This window comes from Coregonus clupeaformis, chromosome 18 (genome assembly GCF_020615455.1).
Source record: "Coregonus clupeaformis isolate EN_2021a chromosome 18, ASM2061545v1, whole genome shotgun sequence".
In the NCBI taxonomy this organism is placed as follows: Eukaryota; Metazoa; Chordata; class Actinopteri; order Salmoniformes; family Salmonidae; genus Coregonus; species Coregonus clupeaformis.
The window spans coordinates 8845964-8865620 of record NC_059209.1 but is presented as its reverse complement, the minus strand read 5'-3'; the positions used below and the strand labels follow the sequence as shown (position 1 = coordinate 8865620).

Genomic DNA, 19657 nt, shown 5'->3' with positions numbered 1-19657 from the left:
TGCGTATTTACAAAATTACACTTGTTGGCCCAAGGGTGGTGCTATAGTAATCAACTGAAATTCCAAACTTTGAACAAGCATATCTCCTGTCCCATTTGAGCTACAGTCATGAGATTTTGTACATATATGCATATCCTCATGTGCAACACGTTTCCCATAAGGACCTATTACATTTTCTGCAAATTAGACATATACTTTTTTCTCTCATTAATCCACGCAACATACATTTCTCTCATTAATCCACGCAACATACATTTCAATAACTGTCACTAATTAGCACGGAGCCTGCATTATTCGTGGGAGGTGACATGTTTACTGTTGCCTTGTGGTTTAACTTTTTATGCGCTTTGAGATTCTTTGAAAAGCGTTATACAAGTTAAACAATGTATGTATGACTGCAACATTGTTCATGAATCATGATCATCAGTGGTGTAGTGGTGCTTGGAGAAGTGGGTATAGGGGAGTCCATTTTACTTCTGTCACTTTCGGTTGAATTGTAAACGACTGGTATGTCCTAGAAACGTTGTCACAGTGTGTAATGGTGGCTAAGATATGTATGTTGTTTGTATAAAAATATTATGAATCTACCTCAATCTTTTCAAAATAAGCAAAAGTCTAAAATTGTTACTTTGTGCCCCGATCTCCCCTACTCTAATTTTGACAGAAATTTTCCAAATTGCACCCTGTGTGAATAATTATATGTTTTCCTATAGTTTTTAATGACTTTTGCTATATATTTTTCTGGTTTTCACTCTCAAAACCACACCTTTCTTTTATAGAAAGACACAAAAAAATAGATGTTCACAACAATGCTTAAACCACATCAGGAGGGTGTTGTTGGCCTTTAATTCAATTGCACACCTAGCAAGAGACTGTTTAGCTAGCTATATTTCTGTAGGGTGAATTCGGAATAAGTGGGAAACTTTTTGCATTTCCGTCTTCTGTAATCTCTTTCAACATCTATCCAACATAATAGCCCAACACGATACATTTCTGAAATCCTCAAGATGTTTCGTAATCACACAAAAAAATTATGAATGTTGATATCATATTCACAGGAGTCATGACTCAAAACCATATTTTCAGTTCGCATTTAGTAGACTGGGACAGCAGGTTAGATATACTGGGACACCATTATTATAGTCCTAATTGTACCCCAATGACAATTCAATTTTTTGTGATTAGGAAACATCTGAGGATTTCATAAATGTATCATGTGTTGGGCTAATATGTTGGACAGGATGGTTGTAGGTTATAGAAGACAGAAATGCAAAAAGTGTCACACTTTTTCTGAATTCACTCAAATAACAGAACCACAATAAAACAAAATACAGGATATAGTACTACAAGAACCAGAGACCTATGGATCTATTTTCTCCATTGGAAAAGCCTATAAAACTGTCCCACTTTAGCTACTCCATGCTGTCCTACTTTAGCTAACTATAGTTGGTAAAGCGGGACAACTAAACAAATGACTGAATTACAAAATTTAAACATAATATTGTCAACTTTTTAATGTATTTTGATGCACCAGTACATAGTATGCACATTTAAATCACAATTTGGCACAGTGCATTATTTGACAGTTTTATAACATCAAAACACAAAAAAAGCAATGTCACTGATCTTGCTGTGTGCTTCGCAGGGTGAGCTTCCTATTTGAAGCTTGCTCTGCCCCCCTCTGATGCCGCACCAATGAAGTGATGTGATTTTGATCATGTGGTTTCTCTTCAAGGGCTTAGTAACAATTGTTTTGATTTTCTCTTGTCAGACCAATAAATAAACGCATCAGGATTAAGCTTTCCCAGTTTATATGATGTCCCAGTCTTTCTGAATTCACCCTACTGTACAATGTAGGCTACATGTGATGGCAGAGTTTGCAAAACAAATGCCCTCCAATTGTTAGGCTTCAAATCATCATGATATCATTCTGCCAGGTAGGACTACTTTGCAGTCAACATTTAATTGGGAAAGTTTTTTGGGAATGCCCTATTTAGACATTTTCATTCAAACAGTGCATGATGACTGAACTGTGCATTGCAAAGATTTAACCAAGACTTCGAACCAAACTTTTTCAATACCTGGTTTGCATACCTTAGTTTGAATTTACTGGTAGATATCATAAGTTGAAATGTCTTTCCTACCCTACCGGCTACAGATGTCATTCAATTCTGTGAGCTTCTCCATGCAACAACCAGTTGAGAGCTGCACACTCTTGCTGCCTGATAAAATCCAGCTGAAACTAGCTACGCTACATGACCAAAATCATGGGCAGTAATATGGAGTTGGTCCCCCCTTTGCTGCTATAACAGCCTCCACTCTTCTGGGAAGGCTTTCCACTAAATGTTGGAACATTGCTGCAGGGACTTGCTTCCATTCAACCGCAAGCGCATTAGTGAGGTCGGTCATTGATGTTGGGCGATTAGGCCTGGCTCGCAGTCGGCTTTCCAATTCATCCCAAAGGTGTTCGATGGGGTTGAGGTCAGGGCTCTGTGCAGGCCAGTCAAGTTCTTCCACACCGATTTTGACAAACCATTTCTGTATGGACCTCGCTTTGTGCACGGGGCCATTGTCATGCTGAAACAGGAAAGGCCCTTTCCCAAACTATTGCCACAAAGTTGGAAGCACAGAATCATCTAGAATGTCATTGTATGCTGTAGCGTTAAGAATTCCCTTCACTGGAAGTAAGGGGCCTAGCCCAAACCATGAAAAACAGCCCCAGACCATTATTCCTCCTCCACCAAACTTTACAGTTGGCACTATGCATTGGGTCAGGTAGCATTCTCCTGGCATCCGCCAAGCCCAGATTCGTCCGTCAGACTGCCAGATGTTGAAGCGTGATTCATCGCTCCAGCGAATGCGTTTCCACTGCTACAGAGTCCAATGGCGGCAAGCTTTACACCACTCCAGCCGACGCTTGGCATTGCGCATGGTGATCTTAGGCTTGTGTCCGGCTGTTCGGCCATGGAAACCCATTTCATGAAGCTCCCGATGAACAGTTTTTGTGCTGAAGTTGCTTCCAGAGGCTGTTTGGAACTCGGTAGTGAGTGTTGCAACCGAGGACAGATTATTTTTACGCGCTACGCGCTTCAGCACTCGCCGGTCCCGTTCTGTGAGCTTGTGTGGCCTACCACTTCGCAGCTGAGCCATTGTTGCGCCTAGACGTTTCCACTTCACAATAACAACACTTACAGTTGACCGGGGCAGTTCTAGCAGGGCAGAAATTTGACGAACTGACTTGTTGGAAAGGTGGCATCCTATGACGGTGCCACGTTGAAATTGACTGAGCTCTTCAGTAAGGCCATTCTACAGCCAATGTTTGTCTATGGGGATTGCATGGCAGTGTGATCGATTTTATACATCTGTCAGCAACGTGTGGTTCTGAGATAGCCGAATCCACTAATTTGAAGGGCTGTCCTTTTGTATATATAGTGTATGGGTGCAGTGCACATGTTAATATATTTCACGTACTTTGCGATTGTGTAGGCTTTGTGCATGATTTCTCTATTGTACTACATTATTTATTTTATTTATTTAACCTTTATTTTATCAGGAAGTCATACTGAGACCAAGTTCTATTTTACAGATGAGCCCTGAATTACATAAATTACAGAAAATACACACATCAAAATATAAAAACAAAATGCAAGCAGAAAGAAAGAAAAACACATAATAAAAAACAATCACATTCATCAGCAAGACAGTCCTCAATGAACTTTCTGAATTGGCACCAGAACATCAAATGTAAGAACATTTTGAAGATTGTTCCACAAATAAGGTGCAAGAAAACGAAACACTAATTAACCTAACGCAATAGAGACCAAAGGAATTTCCAGAGTTAGCCAGCCCTGAGACCGGGTGTGGTAACACGTATGTCTAAAGTTTAGTAATGATGTTAGGTACAGTGGGACTTTTTGTAAAAAGGATTTATAAATGAAAACATAGCAATGTATCAACCTACATGACATCAAAGAGGGCCAACCAACTTTCTGGTAGAAAATGCAGTGATGAGTACTAAAATTGTTGCCGTAAAAAGGGGCAGTGTGCTATGATAAACTACATCTAACGGCTTTAATGAAGAGGCAGCTGCATTCATATAGACGATGTCGCCATAGTCTAGGACCGAAAGGAACATTGACTGAATAATCTGCTTTCTACCATTTAGTGAGAGGCAGGACTTATTTCTATAGAAGAAGCCTATTTTTATTCTCAGCTTCTTAACTAACTCATCAAAATGCTTTTTAAAAAACAGCTTTTCTTCTATCCAAACGCCCAGATATTTGTAAGCAGGGACACGATCAATATGGACACCATCCAAAGTACATATGCTTAAATCATCAGACTTATTTTGATGCGCTCTAGAGAACAACATATACTTAGTTTTACCCGCATTCAGTACTAATTTCAGGTAAGTAAAGTTTTTCTGTAATACAATGATGGCAGACTGTAGTTCAGATATAGCCTGGTCAACCGTGGGGGCAATAGCATACATACACAACAGAATCATCGGCATACAAGTGCAGGCTACAATTTTTTTCTGACAAGTCGATATTGTTAATGTAAACAGTAAAAAGTACAGGACCCAGAATCGACCCCTGCGAGACACCTTTAGTAATATCCAGGAAACCTGATTTCAAATCAAATCAAATCAAATGTTATTGGCCACATGCGCCGAATACAACAGGAGCAGACATTACAGTGAAATGCTTACTTACAGCCCTTAACCAACAGTGCATTTATTTTTTACAAAAAAGTACAAATAAAACAACAACAAAAAAAGTGTTGAGAAAAAAAAGAGCAGAAGTAAAATAAAATAACAGTAGGGAGGCTATATATACAGGGGGGTACCGGTGCAGAGTCAATGTGCGGGGGCACTGGCTAGTTGAGGTAGTTGAAGTAATATGTACATGTGGGTAGAGTTAAAGTGACTATGCATAAGTAATGAACAGAGTAGCAGCAGCGTAAAAGGATGGGGTGGGGGGGCAGTGAAAATAGTCTGGGTAGCCATGATTAGCTGTTCAGGAGTCTTATGGCTTGGGGGTAGAAGCTGTTGAGAAGTATTTTGGACCTAGACTTGGCACTCCGGTACCGCTTGCCGTGCGGTAGCAGAGAGAACAGTCTATGACTAGGGTGGCTGGAGTCTTTGACAATTGTGAGGGCCTTCCTCTGACACCGCCTGGTATAGAGGTCCTGGATGGCAGGAAGCTTGGCCCCAGTGATGTACTGGGCCGTACGCACTACCCTCTGTAGTGCCTTGCGGTCGGAGGCCAAGCAGTTGCCATACCAGGCGGTGATGCAACCAGTCAGGATGCTCTCGATGGTGCAGCTGTATAATTTTTTGAGGATCTGAGGACCCATGCCAAATATTTTCAGTCTCCTGAGGGGGAATAGGCTTTGTCGTGCCCTCTTCACGAGCTAAACCACTTCTATGCTCACTTCGAGGCAAGCAACACTGAAGCATGCATGAGAGCACCAGCTGTTCCGGATGACTATGTGATCACACTCTCCGTAGCCGATGTGAGTAGGACTTTTAAGCAGGTCAACATTCACAAGGCCGCAGGGCCATACGGATTACCAGGACGTGTACTCCGAGCATGTGCTGACCAACTGGCAAGTGTCTTCACTGACATTTTCAACATGTCCCTGACTGAGTCTGTAATACCAACATGTTTCAAGCATGTTTTAACACCATCAGTAGATATACATTGAGTTCTATCTGAAACAGTTACATGCAGCCTGATGTAGGTCAATTGAGGAAAGCCTCTGAATTAGCAGTGAGCGATCAACAGTTCTGAAAGCCTTTGACAGGTCAATGAAGAGGGCAGCACAATGTTGCCTTTTATCCATACAGTTAACCACGTAATTTATAACTAGGGATGCAGCAGAGATAGTGCTATAACCTGGTCTAAAACTTGACTGATGTACATTTAGAATGGATTACAAAGATAAGAAAGATTTTAGCTGAGAATTAATCAAGGATTCTAATATTTTAGCTAGGCAAGAAAGAGGGTCACCACCTCTGTGAAGGGGGGGTACATGGGCCCGCCTTCCAAACTTCGGGGATAGTACCAGCTATAATAAGGTAAAAAATATGGGTTAATGATTCAGCAGTCAGGGGGGCAGAGAGCTGCAGCAAAAATGGATCAAGCATATAAGCTCTAGTGGATTTTTTTTTACATACATTTTAAGCAAGGCATCTAGCACATCACAGATAGTAAAATGATACGGCGTATACCTCCACTATACTACTTTGATACGCATCAGTGAGGATTAAGAAGTGAGTATAGCCTACGCAATGCCCACTAAAGAAAAGGTTGGTTTATGGCGTATACCAGCGTATAGCTCCCACTACACCACTGATCAGACATTGTATCGTGATTGAAGATCCTCGGTTCAGGTCAGGACCTCTCGATTTCAGTATTTACAAGAAGTTTAATCATACATTGCTTTGTGGAAGTATAATGTTTGGAGCCTCCATCAGTTGGCATTTTACTTAAATTATCGGTTCTTATCTTATTTATCAACTAGGGATTTTCTAAATATGCATTGTGCCACTACGATCTCTCCTTGAAATTGGTGTGAAGTAAACATGCAACAGTTGTCATGCTCACTTGCACCAATTGACAACAATATCTAAGATAGCCACGAGATGGCGTCCCGTGTCTCAAAGTCTGCAATGCCAGATCATAATTGTTTGACTGGAACCAAGGATCTATGGCTGCATTTACACAGGCAGCCCAGTTCTGATATTCTTTTCACTAATTGGTCTTTTGACCAATAAGATCGGCTCTGAACAAGATCTGATGTGTAAAGATCTGATGTGATTGGTGAAAAGACCAATTAGTGGAAAAAAGATCAGAATTGGGAAACCTGTGTAAACGCAGCCTTTGTGTATTATTTAGATTTTAATCAGGATTAATGGTTATGAATATGAGGGTATTATAGGCTATTTTGAACGCTGTCATGTCCACCAGCAATGGGTTTAGGCCTATTCATAGTTGTGGACAGGTGTGTAGGCCCTAGTCCCTACTATAGCCATAAATACATAATAGCGTACATTTAACAGTGGATGTCCACAGGAGACGACAGGGGGCGATTAAACTTCGGAAGCCATTAATTTACAAAAGAGGGAAGCGAGGTGGGCAGGGATCATTGGGCGATGCTAGCATGGGCGAGGGAGCTTGAACAGGGCGGGACCAAAGTTGGGGAAAGCCGAATCTATGCAAAAACTCTGCGATATCGCGGCGCTATTGACCAATCGAAGCCCACTATAGCTTCCCGTGGTGGAAAAAGTACCCAATTGTCATACTTGAGTAAGATACCTTAATAGAAAATGATTCAAATAAAAGTGAAAGTCATCCAGTAAAATACTAATTGAGTAAGTCTAAAACAATTTAGTTTTAAATATGCTTCAGTATCAAAAGTAAGTTAATTACTATTTTTTTTAAAACTTAAGTATCAAAATTAAAAGTATAAATCATTTCAAATTCCTTATATTAAGCAAACCAGACGGCACTTTTTTTGATTTTTTTCTTTAGGGATAGCCAGGGGCATGCTCCAACACTCAGACATAATTTACAAACGAAGCATTTGTGTTTAGTGAGTCCGCCAGATCAGACGCAGAAGGTATGACCAAGGATAATCTCTTGATGAGTGCGTGAATTGGACCATTTTACTGTCAAAAATGTTTTACTGTCAAAATTTAACGACTACTTTTGAGTGTCAGAGAAAATGTATGGAGTAAAAAGTACATTATTTTCTTTAGGAATGTAGTGGAGTAAAAGTTGTAAAAAATATAAATAGTAAAGTACAGATACCCCAAAAAACTACTTAAGTAGTACTTTAAAAATTGAACTTAAGTACTTTACACCACTGATAGCTTCCAGACGCTATTGGATTGGCTGTTGATACCTAACACTACCTAGCATGCTGTCGACTTGCTAGCAACCACATGGTGAACCATTCTGGGGGAAGTCAGTGTGGCTGTGTGATGCATCAATCCTTGTGGAAATCCACTGTAAGATTTAGGCTATAGGCCTACCAACATAACATAGGCCTGTAGTGACAGGTTTATGTTATTTATTTCACTTTGAATATTGCTCTGTAGGGTTAACATTAAACTTGAATTATTTACAGGGGATGCTTTTGCAATACAATCAGCTGTTTAACCAAACTTGTCATTTGACTGAATGCCACTGCTCTCTCCCTTGTTCCATAAGGCGGAAGGAGGGGGCAGATAAAGTTCTGCGCATGCTCTATAGGTTGTTTTTCACAAAATCCTCGCTTAAAGTGAGCTGAGCGACGAAAGTTCCTTGTCTTTGACCAGAGACCAACGCGCAGACGGGCTGACGATAACAGCATCCACTGCTGTTATTAAGCCTTTACATCTAAATGAACTTTTGTCAGAGAAAGCCCTGATCATGCCCACTGCTTTTGCAGGGCAAAGATATTGATCGGCGTTAAAATACAGATTTTTTTTCTTATGAGATTATTTTTCATATACTTTTATTTGTCGGTAGGCTACCTGTATTTTTTTCACCATGGTGCTAGGAAAGGTGAAGAGCTTCACCGTAAGCTACGACTGTCTCAATGACAGCAATGTCCCCGTTTTCGCAAGCGGGGACTCCGTCTCAGGGAGGGTGATCATCGAAGTCACCGGAGAAATCCGTGTGAAATCTCTTAAAATTCACGCAAAAGGATTTGCAAAAGTTCGTTGGACTGAATCGCGAAATGCTGGATCCAACACTGCCTATACGCAAAATTACACTGAAGAAGTGGAATATCTAAACCATAGAGACATCCTAATTGGACATGAAAGAGGTAAGAATATACAACCTTCTTTGTAGCTAAAGAAATCACTTTGTTCCTGAGATGCTCTGTGTAGGCTAGTCATGGTGGCTCTTGAGGTTTCATACAGAGAATGCTGTTAACCTATACTACAGGCTCACAATGAACACAGTTGAATGTATAACAGAGAAAGATTTGGGGACGATTTATCTAGCTCACAACAATACCTTTTTTATTTTGTTTAATACTGGCCATACAGCCGTCTATAACACATTATGTAGGCTATGTCTTGAGACATGTCAACTACAGTATTCAATGAATTTTAAGATTTAAGATATGGGAATTTATTTAAGCATGATACTTCATAATCATGTAGGCATATTCGAGCATATAGGCTAAAGAGAGCCTACAAAATTCTAAAGTCTATCAAGTTGGCTGTCTGGGCTGCAGACTGAATGACAGTATTCTCTATCCTTCATTGCAGCCTATATAACAATTATATGAATTACAATATTTTCTAAAACACAGTACATGAAGGTGCATAACAGTCTCCGTTTACATATGTGCAGTTTCATCAAAAAATAGTTATCGAGCGATCATGTAAAGTTTAACGTTGTAGTTTTTCTTAAGTTTCCACCATTGTTCAAAGCGGTTCAATCCTGTTCAGAAACTGGTTGTGTGGGGTGAAGGGACTTGGGTTCCTCTCCGTTGATTGGCTGAAGTGCTCATGTGTCTTCCAATTACCTCATGCTTTTGCAGAAAATGACAGAAAAAAGTCTGCAACTTTGTATCTGACCTGTCAGCACAATGTTACAAAGTCGCATGAAAAGAAAAATTGCATTCGTTCCATTTAGCCTATTCTATTCTGCATTTATCTAGTGATTAGTGCTAGCCTACTGTGTATCCGAATGAATGATGCATAACAAGTCCTGCAATTGACTATGAACTAGAAGTTGGAATATAATAATCTGAAGCCATAACAATTTAGCCTATTTGCGGATAATGAATGTAGGCTACTACTTTTTGTTCACTGAAACTTGGTAGTCCTAGTTACTAGAACAGGGTTGTTAGCCTTTGCCTAGGGTAGTAGATCTTTCAGCTGATTAGATAGAAAGGTCAGTCCGATAATTGAAGTAGTTTAATTGAATGTGGGGTGGGAATTTATGCCATCAAGTATTTTGTACAGGGTTGCCCAAGTTATAACGTAGTTACCTGTTCCTTGTTTCTTGCTGTGAGTGAACGTTTCTTGATGGTGAAAATAATGTATTTGATCTGTCTATGAATGGGGAATAACATATGCATGTTGCTAATGTTTTCATATCAATTGTTGAATAGTTTAAGTTTCTTGAAATGGTAAAAGCCTTCCTATGTGTCTCTATTGCAATCATGTATGCAGTTAAGGGTATCAGTGGCGCTTAATAAAGGTTTAAGTAATATAATTGCTTCTTTGTCTGTCCTCTTTTTCAATAACGGTGTTTGTTTCTCTTTTCTGTCTGTTACAATATTTCTGACGTGTAATATTGAGTGGGTGAAATCTCTCTGGTACATGCTGCAGTACACGCGTCAGGTCTTGAGAGGGCTGTGCCTGATAGTGAGCAAGTTCGGTTGAGCCACTGACTGAATGCCGCACACAGTGAATGCGTTATGAGAGAGCTGGCTTGGGGAAGCTGCTCGCTCCGGTTTAGGCTGGTCTTCTCCTGCTCCAGTCTGCTTTTGAGTGACAGTTCGGCAGTTGTTTACCACGACTCTGCCGCTGCTTAAGGCTGGGAGGGAGCGCTGACCTGGCAGAAACGGAGCTCCCGCTCCATAACGCGTGATTTTCAAATATTACACAGCAGGGTAGCCTTTATGTAAAGGAAAAAATATCAACATATTTTCTTACAAATCATATAATGCTTAATAACGCAACCCCCCCGTTACACAAGAAGAATACATAATGTGAGATAAATAATTATTAGATTCTCAATTGTGCAGTTCCCAGACAGATTATATCACATTATGTGCTTTTATAAAAACAATATTTTAATTTCAATACTGATTTAAACAATGTGTCAAAAGGTTCTTGTTCAAGACTTGAAGGTTTTTGATAGATGGGTAAATATGTGTTGTTTCCAGAAGGGTCAAAATTTTCATCACAGAGATCATAATTTCACATTTTCATAGTTTTTTCCTCATCATTGTCATTACAGCCTGTGCCTTCCTGGTGTCCAAAAATGAAAATTATAATAATTATGAAATTAAGTTATATTGTGCTGTTCCTCTCTGTTGTGGTGGTATTGTTTTATATCTGTGTTCTTATACTTAGGTGACATCGTACTGCATATTTTCCAGGTATGGTATACGTGTTGGAATATTGTCCCTCTCTTGTTTCAGATGATGACAACTCAGAAGAAGGACTCACCACTATCCATTCAGGAAGACACGAGTATGCATTCAGCCTTGAGCTTCCACAGACGTGAGTATCTCCTCTTTACCTATCAAAAGACAGATTAAGGACAAATATATATATATATAATATATATATATATATATATATATATATATACATTATATGTGTGTGTCTGTCCTTAGTTGAAGATTGAAATAGCTGCTGGCTTTATGTTCTCCTGAAATGACCTGTTTTTGCCCCCCTTGTCTCTCTCTGTCCCCTCTCTTATCCCTCTCAGACCTCTGGCTACCTCGTTCGAAGGGAAACATGGCAGTGTGCGCTACTGGGTGAAGGCGGAGCTACACAGGCCATGGCTTCTGCCCATGAAGACCAAGAAAGAATTCACCGTCTTCGAACACATCGACATCAACACTCCCTTACTGCTGGTGAGCTTAAGGATCTTTCTCTTGTCCAGTTTTCTGTATGTTTGTGCGTTGTGTATGTGTAGTAGGACCATAGGCACTTCCTTGGTTACCCCTAATCTCTTCAGGGTCTTTGAATTGTTCAATGGTTCAGTTGGCAGCGGCGATCGAGTTACATTGGCAGCCAAGAGAGTGACTTAAAAGGCAGAAGTGTGACTCATTTCTAGCCACAATTGTTGTCCAAATATAGAAAGAATTAGCCAGTACCAGCACTCAGGCCCCTTGATTTTCATTCGTTGTAATTTGATTTGGTGTAGTGGGCTGCCAGTGCCTATGTTATTGTGGTCGCAGAATGTGTTGTACCAGCTGACCCCATACCCAAAGCACAGAGGACACCCGTGGACATTGGTTGTGGAAAACACTGTTTCCCCATACCTAACAGAGATTATTTCCTGATCGGTTGGTATAGTAGATAAATTAATACACACAGCACATGGTTAAAATGAAGTGTTGATTTGTGTGTGTGTGTGAAATGACTGTTGAGGGGGAAATTATTTGAAATATTGTTTGATAGTCTGGGACAGCCACTTTGTATAGTGATGTGCTCTGCTGTCTAAACATGTCTTCCGGGTATATGGAAAGAGAAACCGGTATTTCCCTGTATTTGAATGACGGGCCTCAGGCGCTGTATGTCATCATGTTAGCTGCACAAGGTGCAGTTTCTGTCAGGGGGCCAAGAACAGGTATTCCCCCCCCCCCCCTCTAGGGATGATTGGGTAGAGGAATACGGAAATTTCCAAACACTTACATTTTCTTGTTTTCGCTCTCTGTTTCACAGTCGCCCCAGGCAGGCACGAAAGACAAGACTTTATGCTGCTGGTTCTGCACCTCAGGTCCAATCTCCTTAAGTGCCAAAATCGAAAGGAAGGGTTATACCCCAGGTAAGAAGAACACCCCGACTCTGTCACTCTTATTGATTAGTAATTTGGCACTCTTGTAGATTAATGACTATAGATGACTGCCGTATTATGTTTGATGATGCCATCTCAATCAAATTATCCTTTGACTGATTTAACTAAACCCCTTCTTTCTTGTCTTTGCAGGAGAGTCTATTCAGATCTTCGCCGAGATCGAGAACTGCTCGTCTCGCATGGTTGTGCCAAAGGCAGCCATTTACCAAACACAGACCTTCTACGCCAAAGGGAAAATGAAGGAGGTCAAACAGCTGGTGGCCAACCTCCGAGGAGAGTCGCTGTCCTCGGGCAAGACGGAGACGTGGAGTGGCAAAATGCTGAAGATCCCCCCCATCTCTCCCTCCATCTTGGACTGCAGCATCATCCGAGTGGAGTATTCTCTCATGGTTAGTACAGCTACTGCCCTGGAGAGACCACCTCTTCCTCTTTCTCGCTCTGACATTTGTAAACCAATTCAAACCGGTTGAGAGAGATCTGTAGCTATCATCCATATAAATATGTGCTGTAAAATGAGAATATGCGTCATTATGATCCACATTGATACTAGGCACATTTGAATAGGTTTCTAGAAAGCTCTCTACGTTTCCCATCGAGGCCTGTCACCTAGGCAGTCATAGCAAAGACACTCCCATTATTAGCTGGTGTTCTCTCCATACGCAGTTAAGAGGATCAGTCTAGAATATCAGAGGCAACACCTGTCTTATAGGTGCTAATGACCTCTTTACCCTGTCATCGGACGGCCCCTTGCCTAAGTCTAACACTGTAGAACACACAGGTTTGTTGTTCAATGAAGGTGGGCCTACAGTTCTAACCCTCAGTTGTGTGCTGCTTACCCTCTCCAGGTGTACGTAGACATCCCCGGAGCCATGAACCTGTCTCTGAACCTGCCACTGGTCATCGGCACCATCCCGCTGCACCCCTTCGGCAGCCGCACCTCCAGTGTCAGCAGCCAGTGCAGCATGACCATGAGCTGGCTAGGCATGGCCCTGCCAGAGCGCCCTGAAGCCCCACCAAGCTATTCAGAGATCGTGACAGAGGAGCAGAGACAGAGCCTGGAGGTGACCTCAGCCAGGGATGAGTTTGAGGGACCACTCTTTGCCTATATCCAGGAGTTCCGCTTCCAGCCCCCTCCACTCTACTCTGAGGTATGCATCAGCACAGCGTACACCCTCGACTAAGACTAATGCTTTTACACACTGCAGTTAGTGATCATAATAAAGTCTGGTAGCCAAGAGGTCTTGGTCCTTTCATTAAAGCAGTGTTTCCTCCTCTTCCGCCAGATTGATCCCAATCCTGATCAAGCCAGCCGGACGGAGGAGCGGAGGCCTGACACTTGTCCATCACGCTGAAGGAAACACAGAGCCCTGCCCGGATACGTTTTGGGCATTTCTAGTCAACTCTGTTTTTGTATTTTTCCCCGGCGACAGCGTTCGCACTCCACCGTCAACGTCGAGAGAAAAAAAACAAAGCAAACAAATACCACAGGTGAACAAAGTCCTGCCCCCTCCCACAGAGAAAGGCACAGGAAGTCTGCCTTCCTGTCAGCCTGCCTGCCTGGCCGGGGGGAAAGGCCAGTCGAACATCCACCTAACCTGTAGTGGAGACAGCCTTGGTGGAGTGAGTGATGACACACCAGGGCAATGTCTGCCTATGGCTCTTAATCGCCTGCTTTTTTTCTGTAACCACGGCACACGCGGACATGGCTTTCACACAGAGCAGAACTATCATGTCGAGACCTGAGCAGAAAAAAACAGGAAGAAGAGATTACAATATAACCACCACTGTCTGAAGCGCTCAGCAGCATTCAACGGAGCAAAGACTAGCCTCCTCCTGCCTCATTTGTGATTTTTGCACATGTTATTTTTTGCTTGAGTTGTGTGGCTTCATTTTAAGAAGAAAGCAGTTATCACTAGTTTTTTTTTTTTCAGCCTAGTAGCATGCTGAACTAAAGAGACTGCAGGCTTAACTCCTAGACTCCTTCGCCGCACAACTTCGAACAACGCAGAGAACATATTTGGACAAAAACAATGCACTGACCTTGTTTAAGCTGTTTTAAAATGTTATTTTTCCTAATTACATTTCCTTAATGATTTGCAGACTGGACTTGAATGCAGCAGCACACTCTCCATCCGAAAGCTCTTTTTCGATATTGCCTCCTCCGTTTGGATCCAAGTGTGGCATCCTTTTTTCTGGTTCTGTACTATGTTCTGTCCTTTGATTTAGTTTCAAACTTAGAATGCCTTTTAAGCCGAGCATTGTTTGCTTCGTGTTTTATATTGTGCTTGTTCTGGAGTGGAGGAGCCGCAGGCTAGTGCTTGCCACTCAAGTAGAGCATGAAACACAGAGAATTGTGTGTGTGTGTGAGACGGAAAGAGTGGGACATATCAGAATTCCCACACTCTGTGTCTACAGCCCCTCTACTCACAGCACAGAGGCTTACATACTGCCTAAAAAAGAAGCACTGTCTCAGGTGATCTTCTCACTTGCCAAATGGTTGAAAATGTTATGTTTTGTTTAAATTGCACTGTTTCAAATAGTACAAAAAAAAAGGTATATTACCAAAACAAGAGAGATGAGGCATACACAGAGCAGCAAGGTAGTTTTCCAAGATGAACGACATTCCCTTTTTGCCATCACTGCACTTGCTGACTTCATTCACCAACTGTTTTATTTTCCAGACCAGTGAAGCCTGAAATGCTAGAATTATATATATATATATAAAGAAGTAAGAGTACATGGTATGATCTGCTTCAAATAACGCAGACTCAAACCCAGCCTGGCTAAATGCTGGGAAAGAATTGGACATTGCTAAAGCTCTGCTCGAACTGGCCAGAACAAGTAGTGGTAGGTTGAAATGAGTAATACATTGGTTTTCAAACTCATTCAACACCTAGACCAGTAAGAGTGGAGATTTGGCATCGTCTTAAACATGAGGCACTTTTTGATAAGGAAAACATTTTAAAATTGCATTGACGGTGAAGGTCTGGAAAAAGTTGGGTAACCACATCATTTCCTGATGAGACATTTAGTCAAGCAGTGTTGAGTTGGACATAAATGCATTATTTAATCTAAGACGTTTTTTGAAAGTTTACAGTTATAATTAGTCGACAAGTTTGTATGTGTGTGTGTGCTCTGTTTAGATCTAGCTAGCAACTATAATAATACTGCTTACAGTGACAGACAAACTACGAATTAAAGTGATCTTCTCTAAGTGGCCTTGACACAGAACTGACCTAATTATGATGCTTCATTATCGAGTGTCGATATAATTTACAACCTTACTCTTTTTGCTATTTTCTTTTCTTTGTCTGTCTGTATGTGTGATTTAGTCCTTTCATGCTTTTCAAAGGGACATAAAGGGAAGAAAGTGTTTTAAAAAATGACGATCCCCGGACAAGCCTCTTTGTGTGTTTTTCTGAATGCGTTTTAGTGATGACTGGGCTAGATTATGTACTTGGGCATTGATGGTTTGTTATCCAGTCAGACAACCCCATTGAGTTAACTTCTACTCACCTTTCAGCTTCAGGGAACAGCTGTGGATCAGCAACCCTCCCTTCCCACTGAGAACGAATTAGCTTACAAATGGAATAGACCGCTATTCTAAGATAAAATCACTTTTGTTTTGTTTCGATTTTATGTGGGGAATATGTATCAAGCTAAAAGAAGGAAAATTAATAAGCTTAAATCTGTTTCAGGTTGGTCAATTCTATAGTCCATTGTTCGGGCCTCAGTGTAGTCCAGTGTTAAAAGCTAAATTCCTGACTTACTGAAGTGAGGAATCAAGCCGTTAGAAATGGGAGAATGGATCTGAAATGTTTTAGAAACAAAGTGCAATATTACTCATTTGAATTAGTTTTCTTCACTATTTGTATGTCTAGTTTCTCCTTTGTCTTTTATAGTTTCTTAATCACGATCATATATAGATATTGTATGAATGTCCTGAATGATTGTAACCTTTTGTCTAGTATTTCTTTTGAGTTTAATAAACTTTTGTTCAAAATTGTACATTGTCGTGGGAATCAGTCATTTCTTTCTTCTTGATGAGACCTAATTAAACTTCAGCATATGGATTAAAAAAAATCTGATAACTTAAATCAGGTAGGTTGTCTGAAATCAATGTAGTTAGGCTCAACCAACCATAGAGGATATAAAGATCAAGGGCTCAACATCAGTACAGCAGTCCCACATTTAGAAAGAAAGCAAGGCGTCACTACACACACAGCCCAAGCTTCCATAACTAGTGCAACAGCGCCCCTGCTTGTTGTTCCTAAAACATACACTTCACTCCACTGCATCCACTATTCCAATTTTATGAGCCTGACACAAGACGTGGGGCTCGATTCAATCCGTTTGTTGAAGTTCAGCGCTATAGCGCAATTGAAATTAAAGGTAATTTCCGAATTGAGCTGACATGTGCAACGTTTACCGCGAATGCGGTCTCTGCTAATGCGGGAACGTTGCCTTTACATTTCTATCGCTCTTCAGCGCTACGGATTGAATAGAGCCCTTGGTCGTGGTTTTCTAGAAAGAAATGTCAAGCAAGTAGCTATAAACAATCAAAAATAAATAAAGAATAGCAATACTTGCATGACAGTTATATCCAAATGTACATGGTTTTACTTGTCTTGGTAAAAGTTGTGTGTGGGACTGTAAAGTGATCTTGCTGTAAGGCCTCCCAACCCAAACCACACGTTTATCTCCTCCCAGCTTATCTCCATGTTATAGAGCTCAACAGCTGACAAGGCGCCTTTTTAAAGGCATTTTTCTTGATGTTCGCATTCACTGTAAACGCTGCACTTGTCGGCTCAAGTGTAAATTACCTTTAAAAGTCCAATTCGAAGTGCGGCTCTGTAATGTGCCTTGGATTGAATCCCGGCCATACTCTAGCCTAATACAATGTGTTTACTTATAGGGATGTGAAATGCTGAGGTGGGCTAATCTTCTAGAGAGACCATGGATGTGTTCCTCTGGCAGGGTGTGAGGGTTCAGGGGTCAGGCCCAAGCTGATATCTGAGGTGCTGGACACGCAGACACCAAGGACACTGACTCCAGTTCTTCAATGACCTTTCCTCGTCAGGGGGCTTCAGGGGTCATGACCCATGTGAAGGTCATAGGTCACTCAATGGGTTGAGTACAGAGATTGGACAGGTACAATATGACTGAGAAGTCACGGTGACCCCCCTCTCCACCCAACACGGTTACAGCAGTATGGAAACACAGAAGAACATACAGTGCCTTCAGAAAGTATTCACACCCCTTAACTTGTTCCACGTTTTGTTGTGTTTGAGCCTGAATTCAAAATGGATTAAATCCCCCCAAAATGATCACCCATCTACACACAATATCCCACAATGACAAATTGAAAACATGTTTTCAGAAATGTTTGCACATTTATTGAAAAGGAAATACAGAAATATCTAAGTTACATAAGTATACAGAGAATCACCTTTGGCAGCGATTACAGCTGTGAGTCTTTCTGGGTAAGTCTCTTAGAGCTTTGCACACCTGGATTGTACAATATTTGCACATTATTCTTTTTAAACTTCTTAAAGCTCTGTCAAGTTGGTTCTTGATCATTGCTAGACAGCCATTTTCAAGTATTTTCTTACATTTTCAAGCCGATTTAAGTCAAAACTGTAACTTGGCCACTCAGGAACATTCAATGTTGTATCGGTAAGCTACTCCAGTGTATATTTGGCCTTGTGTTTTAGGTTATTGTCCTGCTGAAAGGTGAATTTGTCTCCCAGTGAAAGCAGACTGAACCAGGTTTTCCTCTAGGATTTTGCCTGTGCTTAGCTCTATTCTAAAAAAAACTGCCTAGTCATACCCATAACATGATGCAGTCACCACCATGATTGAAAATATGAAGAGTGGTACTCAGTGATGTGTTGTGTTGGATTTGCCCCAAACATAATGATTTGTATTCACTTATTCAGGACATAAAGTTAATTTCTTTGCCACATTTTTTGCAGTTTTACTTTAGTGCCTTATTGCAAACAAGATGAATGTTTTGGAATATTTGTATTCTGTACATGCTTCCTTCTTTTCACTCTGTCATTTAGGTTAGTATTAAACTCTGTAAATAAACTGTAAATAAAATATTTTAAAGTCACCATTGGCCTCATGATGAAATCCCTGAGCGGTTTCCTTCCTCTCCGGCAATTGAGTTAGGAAGGACGCCTGTATCTTTGTAGTGACTGTATGTATTGATACACTGTTCAAAGTGTAATAAATAACTTCAACATGCTCAAAGGGATATATTCAATGTCTGCTTTTTATTTAATTTTTACCCATCTACCAATAGGTGCCCTTCTTTGCGAGGCATTGGAAAACCTCCCTGGTCTTTGTGGTTGAATCTGTGTTTGAAATTCACTGCTCGATTGAGGGACCTTAAATATAATTGTATGTGTGGGGTACAGAGATGAGGTAGTCATTCAAAAATCATGTTAAACCCTATTATTGCACACAGAGTGAGTCCATGCAACTTATTATGTGACTTGTTAAGCACATTTTTACTTCTGAACTTATTTAGGTTTGCCATAACAAAAGGGTTAAATATTTATTGACTCAAGACGTTTCAGATTTTCATTTGTAATTAATTTGTAGAAATGTCAAAAAACATATTTCTACTTTGACATTATGGGGTATTGTGTGTAGGCCAGTGACAAAACATGTAATTTAATCAATTTTAAATTCAGGCTGTAACACAACAAAATGTGGAAAAAGTCAAGGGGTGTGAATACTTTCTGAAGGCACTGTACAATGTCACGCATGATACAGTATATTGATTCACACTGAATGCTAACTTTTCTCATCAAGGGGATAGGACGTTTTGTCGAAATTCACCTGGTTGTCTCACACCATGTTTGATCAGAACAAACTCGGTTTTATTGTGCTTTGAACATGATTTCTTCCAATCAGGCATTGATATCAAAGGATGGCCATCAGATTAAATACAATGTATGGGTGTTTCTATTCCAATAGCCATTGTACTAACTGTACACATTGTTCATTTCATTCAAACTGTCTTGTACTGAGCAAAATGAAGGAAGACAAATCGATACATTTATTTCGTAATAGTTCAGAAGAAACAAAGCAAGTTTGCA

At 40.7% G+C, this 19657-nt stretch overlaps 1 protein-coding gene across 1 annotated transcript; it reads left to right on the top strand.

Moving 5' to 3' along the window:
* The first annotated feature begins 8301 nt into the window (after window positions 1–8301).
* On the top strand, window positions 8302–16556 carry arrdc3a (arrestin domain containing 3a). Its single transcript, XM_041904507.2, has 7 exons — window positions 8302–8820; window positions 11161–11242; window positions 11454–11601; window positions 12416–12518; window positions 12681–12937; window positions 13394–13696; window positions 13832–16556. The coding sequence occupies exons 1-7, from the start codon at window positions 8541–8543 to the stop codon at window positions 13898–13900; spliced, it is 1242 nt and encodes a 413-aa protein (XP_041760441.1). The 5' UTR covers window positions 8302–8540; the 3' UTR covers window positions 13901–16556.
* The last annotated feature ends 3101 nt before the right edge of the window (window positions 16557–19657 follow it).